We start from the raw sequence: 18,064 nt of genomic DNA on the forward strand, positions 1-18,064 counted from the left end.
AGCAAATTTGATTTTCATTTCCTTCTTTTAATGGACCTGCAATCCCATTGCAATATCAAACTGCCAAGGCAGAAAGAGTAAAATCTGGCCACTCTAAAATTCCCAGATTATACAGTGATTTAACTATTCAGTAGTCGTCCTAAGTGAGCATATAAGTCTTCTCCAGTGTAGCTGAGGTGTATACTGTTTCATCAGCTTAGTGAGGCATCCACTCCATGCATGTATGGCTTCATCTTTTTAAATTGATGCCAGTCTTGGCCAGTCTTCTGGAAGAGAGCACCCTCTAGTGTCACTATTTGGGGTAACACTTGTATTTTATCATGATGAAATGCCACTGAAAACACCATTTGGGCTTGATTCAGTAATTCAATACTCCCTAAAATTTCCAGTCGTTCTTTGATTGTTGGGGCCAGTGCTAATACAGCCACTACAAATGTTAACATCAGGTACTTGTGGCCTGAGTGCAATTTAAATATAAATTGGCCCCAAGAAGCAGTCAGTTGGCTGTATTTAACTTTCATATTTTTTCAGAAAGCTTTTAACTTTTTCAAAAAGTTTAGTCTATATGTGGAGGCTTCAAAAAGGTTTTGGAAAAATGGAATTAAAAGATAAAAAATATAAACTTTATTTCTCAACATAAGTGTCATCAAGTTCATGACACTTTTGTTGGTGATGATACCAGCCATTTAGTCCATCCCTAAAGAACTGAGGGTCCTAGGAATTTACCCAAGTCAGTGCAGTCATTTTTACATCATTAGCTGATGGAAAATGAATGCCTTTTACATATTTTTTTAAGATTAGGAAACAAAAAGAAGTCAGAAGGAGCCAAATCAGGACTATAAGGTGAATGCTTAATGATTTCCCGTCAGAACTCTCACAAAATTGCCTTTGTTTGATGAGAGGAATGAGCAGGAGCATTGCTGTGGGGGAGGAGGCCTCTCTGGTGAAGGTTTCCTAGGCATTTTTCTGCTAAAGCTTTAGCTAACTTTCTCAAAACACTTTCATAATAAGCAGATGTTGTCATTCTTTGGCCTTCTAGAAAGTCAACAATCAGAATGCCTCAAACATCTTAAAAAACTGTTGCCATGGCCTTTGCTCTTGACCAGTCCACTTTTGCTTTGACTGGACCACTTTCACTTTTTGGTAGCCATTGCTTTGGTTGGACTTGGTCTTCAGGATTATACTGGTGTAAAACCATGTTTATCTCTGTTACAGTCTTCAAAGAAATGCTTCAGGATCTTGATCCTACTTATTTAAAATTTCCATTGAAAGCTCTGCTGTTGTCTGCAGCTGATCTGGGTGCAGTGGTTTTGGCACCCATCGAGTAGAAAGTTTGCTCAACTTTATTCTTCGGTCAGAATTGTGTAAGCTGATTCCATTGAGACGTCTGTGGTGTTAGTTATTGTTTCTGCTGTTAATCATTGGTCCTGTTCAGTTAGGACATGGTCACAATAGTTTTTTTTTTTTTCTTGAAAATAGAGGTGAACAATCTGCTGCAGTGAGCTTCGTCTTCAACATTGTCTGGTCTCTTCTTTTTTTTTCTTTTTTTTTTTTTTGTTCAGATGGGGTCTTGCTGTATTGCCCTGGCTGGCCTCGAACTACTAGGTTCAAGTGATCCACCCACCTCGGCCTCCCAACGTGCTAGTATTACAGGCATGAGCCACCATGCTTCGCCTTAATTTTTAATTTTTAAATTTTTTGTAGAGAGGAGGTCTGGCTGTGTTACCCAGGCAGCTCTTGAACTCCTGGCCTCAAGTAGTTCTCCTGTCTTAGCCTCCCAGAGTGCTGGTATTACAGGCATGAGGCACCACACCTGGCCCCAAACTTTTAATTTAATTCTTGACAGTTGCTGTTGTTAAAGTATTAGCAAAGCCAAAAATATAGTAGGCTTCCATTCTAGTTACTACTCATTTATTGGTCCCTGCAGTACTGATAGAGTTCTAATGTGGTCCACTTAGCTGAATTCTTTTTTTTTTTAAACGGAGTCTCACTCTGTCACCCAGGCTGGAGTGCAGTGGCGCGATCTTGACTCCCTGCAAACTCCGCCTCATGGGTTCACACCATTCTCCTGCCTCAGCCTCCCGAGTAGCTGGAACTACAGGCGCCCACCACCATGCCCGGCTAATTTTTTTTTTTTTTTTTTTTTTGGTAGAGACAGGGTTTCACCGTGTTAGCCAGGATGGTCTTGATCTCCTGACCTTGTGATCCGCCTGCCTTGGCCTCCCAAAGTGCTGGGATTGCAGGCGTGAGCCATCGTGCCCAGCCAGCTGAATTCTTAAAGCCTATGTTTCCAAACTTTTTTTCATGGTGCCCTTAGTTTCTTAATATTTTTATGCTGCTTCTGAGCTATTGTTCTCTCTTGTTCCATACTGATTTTTGCATGCTACTTGCTTTTTATCCCAGTAAGTGCTGTAAATCCAGATTTGTAAAGATATGAATTCATTGAATACAATGTAGTGAGATCTAATGATCCAACAGTGAACCTTCTTGAACTAGTAGTTCACATAGTGTTCATCAGATGTCATTGCTTCTCTTGAAAATTTAAAATATTTAATCCCTCTGTGTTTGGTGCAGTGTTAGGGAATGCCTTGACACACAGGTCAAGAACCATAGGTTTGAGGCCATCTTCAAGGAATTATGCTTGACTTTGTATGGGTGTGTGGTATAGTTAGACTCTAATTGTTATAATAATAGTCCTCTAACTGTTAGAGGACTATTTATTAATCACAGGTAGGATTCATTCTTGTTTGTGTGTATGTGTATCATAAAATGTACATAACATAAATTTTACCATCTTAAGTGGATAGTTCAGTGGCATTAAGTAGATTCACAATGTTGTACAAACATTACTGTTAGTAACTTCCAGAACTTTTCATCATCCCAAGCAGAAACTCTGTACCCGTTAAGCAGTATCTCCATATTTCCCCTCCCCTGGCTCCTGATAACCTCTATTCTACTTTCTATCTCTACGGATCTGCCTATTCTAGGGACCTCACATAAGTGGAATCATAAAGTATTTGTCCTTTTGTATCATTTTACATTCCTACCAGCAAGACACAAGGGTTGCAGTTCCTCCATGACCTTACCAATGCTTGGTATTTTCAATTTTTTTTTTTTTTTTTTTGAGATGAAGTCTTGCTCTGTCACCCAGGCTAGAGTGCAGTGGCGCGATCTTGGCTCACTGCAACCTCCGCCTCCCGGGTTCAAATGATTCTTCTGTCTCAGCCTCCTGAGTAGCTGGGATTACAGGCGCATGCCACCACGCCCAGCTAATTTTTGTATTTTAGTAGAGACAGGGTTTCACTGTGTTGCTTAGGCTGGTCTCAAACTCCTGAACTCAGGAAATCCACCCACCTCGGCCTCCCAAACTGCTAGGATTACAGGCATGAGCCACCGCGCCTGGCCTCAACTTTTTGATAATAGTCATCTTGCTGGGTATGAGTCATATCTCATTGTGGTTTTGACATAGATTTCTCTAATAGCTCATGATGTTGAGCATCTTTTCATGTGTGTATTAGCCATTTGTATGTCTTTGGAGAAATGTCTAATCAAGCACCCCCCCCCCCCAACTTTTTTTGTCTGTTGAAGGCTGTAGTAGTGTGTTTCTTTTGAGGCTTTTCTGAATTATTATTATTATTTTTTTTGAGACCCCTGTCACCCAGGCTGGAGTGCATTGGTGCAATCTTGGCTCCCTGCAGCCTCTGCCTCCCGGGTTCAAGCGATTCTCCTGCCTCAGCCTCCCGAGTAGCTGGGACTACAGGCATGCCCCGCCACGCTTGGCTAATTTTTTGTATTTTTAGTAAAGATGGGGTTTCACTATATTGGCCAGGCTGGTCTTGAATTCCTGACCTCAGATGATCCATCTGCCTCGGCCTCCCAAAGTGCTGTGATCACAGGTGTGAGCTACCGTGCCTGGCCTCCAAATTATTTGTACACACTGTTCCTTGTTGTGTGTGATCAGTGACAGCTGTTCCTTTAGCTCATGTTCAGCTAGTGTGTTTTTATAGAGTTTTCCTTGAATGCCAGGGCCTCTTTCAGTCTTTGCAAATTGCTTTGTGCTGGGACACTCCTTTAGCCCTTAGTTAGGCTTAATCTGTTCCAGGGGATCAGCCTGAGGTGAAAGTTTAAGATCTCAGGTCTTTTCTGGGCATGCCTCTTGCCTGGGCATGTGTTGGCTTTCTAGATTCCCTGGTATACTTGGCTGCTTGTCATGTGGTCATATGTTAATTTCCCAGAAAGTCTTGCTCCAGCTTCTCTTTCAGGCCATAGATGGTCTGTCATATGTCTCCCCCAGTCATTTCTTGGCCTGAGTCTCTGTGGATCTGTTGTCACTGTCAGCCTGTACAAGCAGTACCTGCTACTTTTCCTACTGAGTTCTGAGCTAGGTGAAACAGAGGAGTGCCTTGTGTCAGTCCTTAAATATCCCCTAGACAGGTCAGCACAGACATGCACAACAATTTGTCTATCAGGTCTACTCTGCTCCCTCTAGTTAGAGGGAGGGAACTGCTTCAAGTACAAGACTCCCACTGCACCGGGTAGGGGATGGGGGAAGAGCAAGTGAATAAAGGATATAATACTGTGCTATCATTTTGAAGATGCCTTTTTCTTGATTTGGTGTTTTTTTTGGTTGCTATAAACCTTTGACTGTTTTCTGTAGCTCCAGCCAGCAAAGTTGGTTCAGACAGTTTCTGCTTTGGTTTTTTAAAAAATTCTCTCTGGGATAACAAGAGCAAACATTTTTCTAGTCCACTATTTTGCTAACATCTCCCCCCTTTGACTTTTTTTTTTTTTTTTTTTTTTTTAGTATTATACTTTAAGTTTTAGGGTACATGTGCACAATGTGCAGGTTTGTTACATATGTATACATGTGCCATGTTGGTGTGCTGCACCCATTAACTTGTCATTTAGCATTAGGTATATCTCCTAATGCTATCCCTCCCCACTCCGTCCCACCCCACAACTGTCCCCGGTGTGTGATGTTCCCCTTCTTGTGTCCATGTGTTCTCATTGTTCAGTTCCCACCTATGAGTGAGAACATGCGGTGTTTGGTTTTTTGTCCTCGCGATAGTTTACTGAGAATGATGGTTTCCAGCTTCATCCATGTCCCTACAAAGGACATGAACTCATCATTTTTTATGGCTGCATAGTATTCCATGGTGTATATGTGCCACATTGTCTTAATCCAGTCTATCATTGTTGGACATTTGGATTGGTTCCAAGTCTTTGCTATTGTGAATAGTGCCGCAATAAACATACGTGTGCATGTGTCTTTATAGCAGCATGATTTATAATCCTTTGGGTATATACCCAGTAATGGGATGGCTGGGTCGAGTGATATTTCTAGTTCCAGATCCCTGAGGAATCGCCACACTGATTTTAAAAAGTTTTATTGTTGTTGTTTGTAGAGGCTGGGTCTTGTGTTGCTCAGGCTGGTCTTGAACTTCTGGCCTTAAATGATCATGCCACCTTGAAGTTTTGATTTTAAGTAGTTAACTTTTGCACCCAACTTAATGGGTGGTTTGTGTCTGGCTAAGACACTGTGCAGGTGCTCAGAGATATGTGATTGCTGTTTAAGGAAGGAGAGAATCTGTGTAGTTGAACTCTAACCCTTGAGCCAGTTTGGTCTCCATATTCTTGTGGACTGCTTGGTTAAGCCCTGCTCACTGACTGTTATGGTTTGTTTTGGTATGTGAACATTTCCCTTTCTTCGTTTTGAGCTTGTTTTTGTTTTTGAAATTTTGAAAATTTTTTCTTCTCTTAGAGACAGAGTCTCAGTCTGTCACCCAGGCTGGAGTACAATAGTGCGATCATAGCTCATTGTAACCTTGAACTCTTGGACTCAAGCGATCCTCCTTCCTTGGTCTCCTAAGCAGCTGAGAGTTACAGGCAAACACTATCTTCTCCCTTCTGTGAAATAATTATTCAATGAATTTTACAAGAAAGTAAATGCTGTATATTCTCTTTTATTTCACAATATATATTTTAACTGTTTGTTATAAACGGTTGCAAACATACACAAAAGTAGAGAAATAGAATCACAAATGCCTGTGTATGTATTACCCAAGTTTGACAGTTATCCTTCATGGTTTGTGTTGGTTAATCTTGTTTCATATATATCCCATATTCTACCTGTCCTGTGAATCCTGCTCTTTTCCCCCCATCTCCCATTCTCACCCCAGGATAATACTTATTAGTGATACAAACTTCCCTCAGGAGGCATATAATGTTTGTCTTTTTGTAATAGTTTTAACAGTTATGACAGGATAAATATTCGGTTTTGGTTTCCCTTCATTTTATTTGAATTTGAGAAAAGATTTCTTAAAGAATTAATAATATAAAATGTCAGGTTACTCATACAGCCATTTTGCAAGTAGTAATCATGATTATATTATATAAAGCACCACATCATAGAGATGAAACTTTCTTGAAAGAAGTGCTATTCAGGGCTCAGTGCAGTGGCTCACGCCTGTAATCCCAACACTTTGGAAGGCGGAGGCTGGTGATTGCTTGAGCCTAAGAGTTCAAGACCAGTCTGGGTAACATGGTGAAACCCCACTTCTACAAAAAAAAAAAAAAAAAAAAATTAGATGGGTGTGGCGGCTCGTACCAGTGGTGCAGCTACTCAGGAGGCCAAGGCAGGGGGATTGCTTGAGCATGGGAGCTGGAGGTTGCAGTGAGCTAAGATCATATCACTGCTCTGCAGCCTGGGCAACAGAATGAGACCCAGTCTCAAAAAAAAAAGTAATATTCTTTTTTTTTTTTTTTAATGAAAAATGAAAAGTCTATCAGTGTCTTTTGGAAAGTCTTTTAAAAGTAGCATACATTGCTTAATTTTTTTTTTTTTTTTTTTTTTTTGAGATGGATTCTGGCTCTGTCGCACAGGCTGGAGTGCAGTGGCGCTCGGCTCACTGCAAACTCTGCCTCCCAGGTTCACGCTATTCTCCTGCCTCAGCCTCCCGAGCAGCTGGGACTACAGGCACCCACCACCATGCCCAGCTAATTTTTTGTATTTTTAGTAGAGGCAGGGTTTCACCGTGTTAGCCAGGATGGTCTTGATCTCCTGACCTCATGATCCGCCCGCCTCAGCCTCCCAAAGTGCTGGGATTACAGGTGTGAGCCACCGTGCCTGGCCTGCTTAATTTACTTAATACTTGGACAGAAACACTGTGCAACTGTATTAGTATTAATTTTATAGATAATATTTTTAGCTCAGTTGACTTGTCATTTTGAGATAGCTTTTAAAAAATGTGTCTTCAGAAACAAATTTGTAGTTAAACTTATATTTCTGGATCCTAAGAATAATGTGGTAAAAAAAAAAGTATAACACTTACATATAATTTATAGTTGAAATTATAATTTTAAGTTGCAGGAAGAGTAAAACTAATTGTTTCTTCAAGGAAATTTATATATATAGTTCAGCTTCTTTTATTTTTTCTTTTCATAATGCATTTTTATCCCATATTATGGAACATCTGTTTTGGGATCATGTTCTTACTACATGCTTTTCATTAAAGAAAACATTTATTAAGAATGACTCAAGAAATTAAATGAGCTTTTGTAGTTTCTCAGAAAAATGAATGGAGGAGGCTGTGACATTCTTGATAATGAACAAGAAATTGGAACTATAAGTCTAATTTATTTTACTATCTTTAAAATCTTCACTTCTAGTAATTGTATTCTATAACCTGTAAGCTGACTTTAATATTACAGTTTTTAAAAATGAAGTACGTAGGTTGCATGCAGCACTGTCCTTTGGGATTGATTAGCTACAGTAATTTTAGCAAATTACATAGATAAATATTGTATTTTTTGGTGTTTCTTTGAGACATGTCTTACTCTGTCGCCCAGGCTGGAGTGTAGCGTGCAATTATGGCTCAATTATAAAATTGTCATTACATGTTTAAAACTCAAAGGATAAGTTGTTATTAGGATATATGTATTCTTCCATATATGCCTCTGTTTGTTACGGTCTTCTTTGTTAGTATTCATTGTTAAACTACAGAAAATATGGAAAATCGCTAAATGGCTTTTGTTCAATTTGAGAAAAATCTGTTAGTAAGCATTATAATATATGATGAATTAAAGACCTAAATGATTATTTTTAACTTTGTTTTTGAAAGACATTTTCTGATAGCTATTCTTTTGTTTGATTTCAAGTGGCTACTTATCACAGTTGTCATTATAGATCAATTTAGCTTACTCTAATACATTTTCACCTTTGATTTGCCAGGAACTTCACTTGGCTGTATGGAAATGTAAACCTTTGTATGAAGGAGCATATCAGTGCGTCAGAACTTGGCACCCACATGGATCTTAAGAAAACAGGCTATTTGTTCCCTGGAGAAACTATTCTATAACCTGACTTTGTTTTTATATTCTGTTCTGTGCTAGATTAAGTGATTCAGTTTAGTTTTGCTTAGGGCAAAACGTTTCAGGATATTTTAGAAAATCCTGGTATGTGATTACCCTCTGAAAATAATACTAGTTTTACAATTTTGCTTTTTATCAGTAGGCTTTACAGTGCCATATTCATTCTCAAAGTGTCCTTTGCAGCTGGCACTAAAGACTACTGCAGTATTCAAAATAGTATATTGTCTTACCCTCCAAATTTTGAAAATGTGGAAGCCATATATTTGAAGCACCAAGTATTAATTTCCTCTTAATTTGATGTCCTTTTATGGTTAGTTTTTAGAGAAACTACCAGTAGGTGACACACACACACACACACACACACACACACACACACACACACAGGTTTATAAGAATTGACCTATGTGATTGTGGAGGCTAACAAGTCCCAAGATCTGCAGTCAGAAAGCTGGTGACCCTGGAGAGCCAGTAGCGCAATTCTAGTGCCAGTTTGAAGGCCTGAGATTTAGGAGAGCTGATGGTATATTTCCAGTTTAATGACTAGCGAGCTTGAGCCCCAAAAGAGTGAATATTTCATAGTCTGAAGGCAGGAAAGGACTGATGTCCCAGCCAAAGGCAGTAAGGCAAGAGGAGATCCCTCTTGCTTTCTAGAGGTCAGTCTTTTTGTTCTATTCAGGACCTTGACTGATTAAATGGCCCACCTACATTAGGGAGGGCAGTCCACTTTACCCAGTACACTGATTCAAATGTTAATCTCATCCAGAAACAACCTCACAGACACACCTAGAATAATGCTTGTAAGTATCTGACCAGCCCATGGCCTAGTCAGGTTGACACATAAAATTAGGCTAGGTTTAGTGACTCATGCCTATAATCCCAGCACTTTGGGAGGCTGAGGTGGGAGAATCGCTTGAGCCCAGAAGTTTGAGACCAGCCTGGGCAAGATAGTGAGGACTGGTCTGTGTTACGGGTGCGGCAGGGTGTGGGGCTGAGGGGGTGGGGGTGGGGACGTGGGCGGAAACCGTTACATTGACCTTCAATGATGGGATGTAATTAGTCTTTTTTCATGGTAATTTTTTGAACACTGAAGCATAAACAAAGGGGAGCTATCTGTGATAGACGTAAAATGTAATAATACAAAACAATTTATTTTCATTATAAATTTTTTAAACTTTAGACTCCTGAATTTAGACTCCTGAATTCTGAGACAATTGTAAATAGTCCCTAATTGAACTAAGAAATGTGATTTTTAGAAACATTTGTTTAATTCTCAGAAACTCTTACATTTTGAACTTCTCTATTCCAAGAAATTCTTGCCATATGTATTAGTTTATTTTGAACTTTTTAGTCTAGTTGATCCAAGCAAACACACCAGCAAGTAAGCAGTCAATCAATCATAACAAAGTATAATTATAAAAGATTAATTAGGCAATAATAGTTTTTTCAAAGTTTCAAGGGTGTCATGAAGATCACTGTCTTTCTATTCATTTTGGGCCTCTCAGTGGTAATGTAATGTCCTTCAAGATTTCCTATTAAATTGCATATTATATATAAATATTTAATTATTAAATTAGAAGTCATACATGCACTCAATTAAAAAACCAAATTATACATGTAAATATAAATGAAATATAAGTGTTTCTTTCCCTCATTTTCTCTGTCTCCCCACCCCAACTCATAGGCCCTTTCTTCAAACTAACCACTGGTAATAGTTTCTTATGTATACTTCTGTAAAAAAATAATGTGCCTATTCAAGCATGTATATATATGTGAGTATAATTTTTCTGTTTTTAATTTATCCATACTTTGTGCCTGTATTGTTTTGACCAAGGATATATTTGTATAGGAAATCTATTTGTCTTATTCACCATTTTATATCTAACTCCTATAATAATGTCTGGCTCATAGTATACACATAGTATATATAGATCTCATGCATTTGTGGTATAAACCATGTAGGTTTTCCATATGGTTGAGCCACATTTTATTTATACCAATTCTCTATCGATGGACATTTACGTTAGTTCTAGTTTCCTGCTAGTCATGTCCCTCCACCTGTCCATCCACCTGTCTGTTCGTCAAATGTTTACTGAGTCCATATTTTATGCCAGATACTCTTCTAAGGATACAGAGATGGAGGAGAAAAATTAAGGGCCCTGTTTACATGTAAGTTGCTGAGATATATCAAAAACAATGAAATAAAATCTAAACAAATCAGTTTCATGAAGGCAGTAGTGCAGGTAATGTGATGAGAAAAGAGTTTCTACTTTAGATGGGATGGCCAGGCAAAACCTTTATTAAGAGATGACTTTTGAGCAAGGCCTGCATAATGAGAGAAATGGCTTAGAGATCTAGAAGAGAGAATTCTAGGCATAGAGTATAATAGCAAGATAAAAGCTCTGAGGCAAGAATAAGCTTGGTGTGTTCGAAGAACAGAACGAAGACCAGCATGACTGGAGCATAAGTATTTGTTCTTACAAATAAAAACTGCTTCAATGAATATCTTTGTACATAAAAATATATCTTACATATTTTTGTAAATATTTTTAGTAATGGAACTGTGAAGTCAAATAATTTAAATATATGCCTTTTAAATTCATATAGCTGTGGTACAGGACCACTATTACCCCTTATCCTTTCTTCCTGAACCTCTTCTTGCTTTTCATAGCTCTGAGGAACTTGAGTTATCTGGAGCTTGGTAAGCAGTAGGCACACTGGGTGAAAGAGATTCTTTTGGGGAGAGAATGTGTCAGGGGCTATAAATGTTTGAGTCTTTTGTACAATAAGATGAAAATCCAATAGTAGGACATGTGCTTATATTGTGTTGTGTGATAAAATGTTTGGCTCTCTGAAATAGCATGCTTTCCTTTTTATGAAACTATTTTAATGCAGAAATTATCAACATTTCTCAAGCTAGAAAATACAAAATTCAGAGTTTTTCTAAAATTACAGTTGGATAAAATGAAGTATTGTAAATGATCTCATTTGATACTTGGATTCAGTTTACACAAATTTGTGATTAAGCTAAGAAAATATGAAAAATATGGCATAAACCAAAGACAGCTGAAAACGTTTGCTAAAGTGTGGCTTTTGTGGAGGAAGGTAGGAAGAGCATCTCCTATTTAAAATGATTTTTAAAATCCTGGATACTGTTACATTGGGGAATGAAATCCCATTTTTAAATGCTTCTCTGTCAAAAAGGCATTATTTAATTTTAAAGGGTAAATGTCAGAATTACTTACAATTTTTTAGGCAGATTAGAAATTTCAGACTGGTCAAAGAACAAATTTTGTTTCATGAAGTGTTTTAATGCTGAGTAAATAGGAGAGTCAAGTCACATTTGAGATCGTAGGGATGTTTGTTTAAATTTTTTCGACCTACTTTTTTTTGGTGAGTGCATGTAGGAAACTTTTATCAGATATATTGAGATTCCTATGTACCTAGAGAGAGAGAAGGGTGTGCAGTTTGCTTAATTATTATTTATTTTTCTTTTCTTCCATATAAGACTCACTTTTTTTTTTTTTTTTTTTTTGTGAGACAGGGTCTCACTCTGTCACCAGGCTGGAGTGCCGTGGCACAATCTTGACTCACTGCAGCCTCCGCCTCTTGGGTTCAAGCAATTCTCCTGCCTCAGACTCCCGAGTAGCTGGGACTACAGGCGCACACTGCCAAGCCAGGCTAATTTTTTTTTATTTTTAGTAGAGACGGGGTTTCACCATGTTGGCCAGGATGGTCTTGATCTCCTGACCTCGTGATCCACCAGCCTCGGCCTCCCAAAGTGCTGGGATTACAGGCATGAGCCACCATGCCCTGCCACTTCCTTTTTTATATACTGAAAATTTTTCAGAATTAAAAATAGCTTGGAGGAATGAGGCTAGGAATTTATTATGGAGAATATTTTAATTTAACAGCTGCTCATATATCTTCTGTTGGTTGTAGTAGAGTTTTTTTTTAAAACAGGTAATTTTTTCCATCACAACTTATAAACAAACTTTAGTTGGAAATTGATTTTACTTTGCTTCTTGAACCTGGTGTAGATTAGTAATAACGTAATCTTTACATGTTTTGTCTTTAATGTAATAAGTTAGCATTTGGATTAAGAAACCCAATTTATCTGATTGTCCACTGTAAAATCATGCCACTAGTTTTAATGTGAATATATAATTTTTGATTGAAAACAAATTCTTGATATCAAATCTTTAAGGTAAGGACAGAAATTAGTATTTTATTAGTCTTAATCCTTTGTCCTAAAAAAGATAGAAGTATAAATATGTTGCATGTTTACAGAAATCTTCTCCTATTATATGCAGATATGTTTTAATTGTTTGAAACGTTAAAACGTCTAATTTTTGCTGAAGAATATGCAAATGTGCCACTAAATCTGTATTTTAAGATTTTTCCAGTTTAATGTCTGAATCCAAATTCATAAAGAGTTGGAAAAATGAGATGTCTGAGCTATAGGATTCACAGGGATTTCATATGAAGCCTATTTAATCAGGATAACACTGTTATTAATATTCATAATGTCAGCTGGAACACAAATGACAGACTATGGAGCCTAAAAATTTTACTTGGTGAATTTATTAAAAGTAGTTTAAAAAATTAATGGAATTTAAGTAAAGTTGGTGAATATGAATATCTTGTGTTAGCAGAAAAAAAAAATCTCTATTAGAACTTTCCTTTAAGACCATTTTGCACTGATGTCTTTTGACAGATTTCATTGGTACTTAAAGAAGAAAGATGCATGAATGGTCATTTAAGAGGATTTAAACACATTGGCACATTAATTTTTACATGAATAATAAGTACTTTCCAAAAGCAATTAACTTACAGTGTACAAGATATGAATTGAAAAATAAGACTGTGACATCAAGGGCAAAGCAAATGTGCTATACATTTTAAACTTAGTGACAGGACTTTTTAATATTTTGATTTATTTTATTTTTATGGTTTGTGCTGTTTATGACTTAGAATGTGGTTATTTTAATGCATTTAAAAGCAAATTTAAAGGACATTAATTTATTGCTCTCTCCGTCTCCAAAAATATTGGTGTAATGTTAAGCATTATCTTCTGCCAAGGACCATTTGCATTTTTTGAAGAAGTAAACGTTTATTGTGCTAATTGAAATATTTTATCAGAGAACATGTTCAAATTACAGAAAGGCAATGGGATGATACTGTTTGGGCTTAAGGCTACTAATACATATTTTTAACACAGGCTTATTGGTTATAGCATAACTTAAGAGTATAATAAATAAGCTTCTGAAAGTTTAGCGTGAAAAGTTAAGGACCACTTGAGTAATTAGTATATAAGTATATTTGTCCTGAATTTTAGCCTAAGAAGGTAAAATGTTGGGAATGACCTAAAACAGGATGCATTTTTGTGTAGTACTTGTTACTCTTTACATTTTGAAATATGCCTATAATGACAGTTACAATAGTACTCAGGTTTTTGTTTTGATTATTGAAGTTTATTAAAAAATTAATTTTAGATCATTATTTAAAGTCATAACAGTATTGAATATTTTGTTTTACATTTTCCATGCATATTTTACTACATATAAAATCATAGTTTAGTTATTGTCCATAACAGTCAAGTTATGCTTTGCCATTAAGAGAACAGAGGTGTTGAGTGGCAGTCTCGTTGGGTACTAGAAGTTTCACTTGCAGTCTGTCATAAGCATTATTTGATTTCATTAAAAGTGTAGAAATCGCCTATATAAAATAGATGTAGTTTGGGACACAAAGCTTTATTGGACAAATCATTAATTATCTCAATTGTCCATAAATTATCATAATATAGGTATTAATTTAGATTTTTGTTATAAGTCATGGAATCAAATTGATATATTGGTTATTTTGTCTAGAGGCTTTCTAAAAGTTGGGTTTTGTGGAATTTTTTTGTTTGGCTCTGAGTTATTCCCTTAAATGCCCAGGAGAGGGCAGCATTTTACTACATCAGTCTTATAAAAGAATTTGCCCTGCTTAGACTGTCAATGTTTCTTGTAATTACTCCCAGTATATTTGTTGCTTGCTTATGAATTAACTTGCATTTATGGAACTAAATCATTCCAATCATTTAATTACACCTGAGGAGCTGAACTATAATTGCTTGCTTCCAACTAGGATCTGATATGGCTTGAGCAGTATTAATTTGGTGTTTACTTTTCTGAGTGCTAAAAGCATTAAAATGATTGTGCAATGGGATTACATTTTACTAATTGCTGGCATTCATTAGCTGGGTAAATGATGAGGAAGAGTGACTGTATATTGCAGAGGGATAAAATTATGGTTTTAAATAATATATTACTAAGCACATTAAGGCCTGTAAGACATGTTTTAAAATACTCCAGAGGTTATTAAAGACTGTATTTTCTACATGTCTTGGTATATGAATCTCTTATTAAAATACTGCAATTATTATTAACCTTTTTGGGCAATATGTAGGGAAATGGCTTCATTGACTGGAACATATTTCTTTGATATTAATAACTTCCTATATTTTCAGCTAATCCAAAAGTAAATGAGAAACTTAGAAAAAGATTGCCAACTCCAAATCAACATATTTAGAGAAAATTGGAAAAGGAGAAGCTTACTACAGCTTTATTTGAGGACTTTTTAAAGAACGCAGGGTTCTGTGAGGTAAATCTAATTTTATTCTCCTTAAAAGCATAAAAAAAAACTTGCATAGTGTTTTATCATGTTTACTACAAAAACAAATAAGAGAGAGGAGTATCAGTAATTCCACAAGTTAGTGGTGGTCTTTATGTTTTTTAAAATTAGAGTAATATTCTTAAATTACTTTTATAAGTAAAATTTATGAAAGTAATCTATATGAATATATACACAGTAAATTCAAATCAGTAAATTTGAAATTTTTGGTATAAAATTTATGGCAAAGTAAAAATGTATTTTTCTTAAATGCTTAAAATTGTAGTTGAAGAAGATTTCAGTTAAATAAATTAAATGGTTCTCTACCCAAATCAGCATGAATTGTCTAAAAAACTTAACCTGAACTGTATATACTAAAATACAAGTGTGGAGAAAAGAACCTTTTTCTGAGAAAAAGATTTAATTTCGCCTGTTGAAATTCTCAGTTAATTGTCCCACTGTAAATGTTTTAGAAAACCATTTATCCTGTAAATTCTCTATTAAACAAAGGTAAGATTTAGGTGTGTTCTGATATATTGTTTTCAGTTTATTTATCTAGAGTTGGCTTTATTTTAGCTGCAAATCTTGGAGCAAAAACCAGAGACATTGCCAGAGCAAACAAGAACAGAAATACAAATGGAGAACTGGTCAAAAGGTAAGGACTTTTAAGGTATTAATACCAAGCCCCAGGTGTTGTTCTAGTTCAAGGCACTGAGTGAAGTGTGTTTGTTCTAACCAATATATTAGACAGAGGTAGACAAGTGCACACACACACACACAGACACACACAAAACATGCACACAGAGACCCAGGGATTATGAAAGAGATACAAAGAAAGACACACAGAGAAAAGAGACATACACACAGAGAGAAAGGGACATACACATGCACACAGAGAAGGAGACACAGAAAAGACATTGAGAGAGGGAGAAAAAAAAGACACACTGGGAAAGAGAAACACGCCTACATGCAAAGAGACAGAGGAGACTGAGAGAACGACTGTGACGGAGATGTACAGAGCCACATTCAGAGAAAGAAAACACCCAGAGAAGGAGATCCTCAGAGAAAGAGACACAGGAAGGAAGATACTTGAAGAGGGAAATACATAGAGGCGCTGACACACACCTGGAGGCACACAGAGAGAGAAGCATACACAGAGACTCATAGAGCAAGAGAGATACCACAGTAAGAGACTTGGTGAGAAAGAGACAGATGTATAGTGAGGGAGAGAGAAAAAAGAGACACATTGAGAGTGATAGAGACACAGGCATGCGAACAGATACAGAGAAAGAGATGAACATACAGACAAGGGACACATATAGTGAAAGAGACAAGATATGTTTCTTTCAGACATATAGTGAAAGAGACAAGATATATCTATATCTATATCTATATCTATATCTATATCTATATCTATATCTATATCTATATCCTCACAATGAGAGAGAAATGCCAGAGTGAAAAAGAAAAATCCACCAGAGAAACAGACACACATAAAGTAAGGAGAGAGACTAGAGAGAATGAGAGACAGACATGTATATATGCAGACAGAGGAGAAAGACATAGATCAGAAGATACATACACTGAAAAATAGATTAAGACACATATATGAGACAGAGAAGAAGATACTCACAGGTATGCACATGTGGAGGAACACAGCCTGAGAGGCAGAGAACAGTCAGAGACAGATAGAATTTGAAAGACTGAAGACAGAGACAAACTGAGATATGGCGTGAAAAACAAATGGAAGGATGGATGGATGGATGGGTGGTTGGGTAGATGGATGGACGGACAGACAGACAGATAAGAGCAGCAGACATAAGGGAGGGGGCAAGAGATATTTAAGATCTATTACAGTAAAATGTTGAAAATTTGGAATCCTTGGGAAATGATTATTTCTGAATGTGGTATTACATATATTTGAAAACTTAAACCTTTATGCACATCTTTTAAAATTTCCTCTTGTATTATAATTTAAAAAATGGGATTCTTATTAAAACACTGTGTGCATCTCTTCCTTTTTTGGTTCCCCTTCCCCCAACAGGGCTCCTGTTCAGCATAGTCCAGCCATATTTTTATCCTTTTTTGAAGGTTAAAGTCCATTTTTGAGGACCGTTCTATAATCATTGTACTGAATAAGTTAACAATTATACATTCTTTTGAGTTATAGAAAGATCTGAGTGCCTTTTTCTGATTTCTAGATTTTGTTTTTGATTTTTATACTGTTAACAAATTTTCTTGCTGTTTGCAGCCACCGTTAGTAATTTTTCTTTTTATTTTATTTGTCACTCTGGGCTGCTTATTATGAGTTTAGAATCCAGGTAGCTGATTTAATTCTATATAAAACAATCATATATAATATCTGGGTAAGATAGTTAAAGGTTTTTTGTGCAAAGTTAATAGTGCATGTATTATGTGACACTTAATTTTGGTGTGCTCTTTATATTCAAGTTGTGGATAAGAATGTATTGGTATGAAGTTAGGAGCTAATTTGTTATAGCTATGTTTATTCATGTATTCAAGTAAGCAAGCAGATACTCTTCTTTTAAAGAGCTCAAAAGCATTTTACTCAATTTATGTTAAAAAATAACAAAAAGGAAGCAAATAATGATGCATCTGTTGTGTTTCTCATTCAAACATCATGTGGCTGTATGAGTTATATTCAAATTAGAGACCAAGCGGTCTTTAAGGAGTCAAAGGAGTTATTTTTAATATATCTAAAGAGATAGAGACTGTAGAGGAAGTACTACTGATAAATGTCCAGTAATCAGGAAGGATGTCAAGGAAGGAGCTGATGAAGCTCCGGGACATTTATGAAAAGGAAAGTTTTATGGTTGAAGATACAGATGCATAGACAGTTTACAGTAGGCACAGTAAACTATACAGATGCATAGACAGTTTACAGCAGACATGACTGATACAGCATTAAGAAAATCTACATTTTTACAGGCATCTTTTTGACATTGGAAAGAGGAATAAGACATTACCTTTTATAAGGATCCGTTATTAAACATTATTAGGAAAAAGGTCAGATGTGGTGGCT

General features: G+C 36.4%; 1 protein-coding gene across 21 annotated transcripts in view; it reads left to right on the plus strand.

Annotated features, from left to right (window-relative positions):
• Positions 1 to 18,064, plus strand: part of MIPOL1 (mirror-image polydactyly 1) — a 401,793-nt gene that overhangs the window by 36,539 nt on the left and 347,190 nt on the right. For 20 of the 21 annotated variants that reach the window (XM_054530043.2, XM_054530050.2, XM_024232049.3 and 17 more), the window contains 2 exons: positions 14,879 to 15,012; positions 15,598 to 15,676. In XM_054530043.2, the coding sequence (XP_054386018.1) occupies positions 15,658 to 15,676 (19 nt within the window). In that variant the 5' untranslated portion in view covers positions 14,879 to 15,012; positions 15,598 to 15,657. Of the gene's footprint in view, positions 1 to 14,878; positions 15,013 to 15,597; positions 15,677 to 18,064 lie in introns of those variants that run through there. The other variant, XM_054530047.1, reaches the window with a different exon arrangement.

The sequence above is a fragment of the Pongo abelii genome, chromosome 15, assembly GCF_028885655.2.
Source record: "Pongo abelii isolate AG06213 chromosome 15, NHGRI_mPonAbe1-v2.0_pri, whole genome shotgun sequence".
Lineage (NCBI taxonomy): Eukaryota > Metazoa > Chordata > Mammalia > Primates > Hominidae > Pongo > Pongo abelii.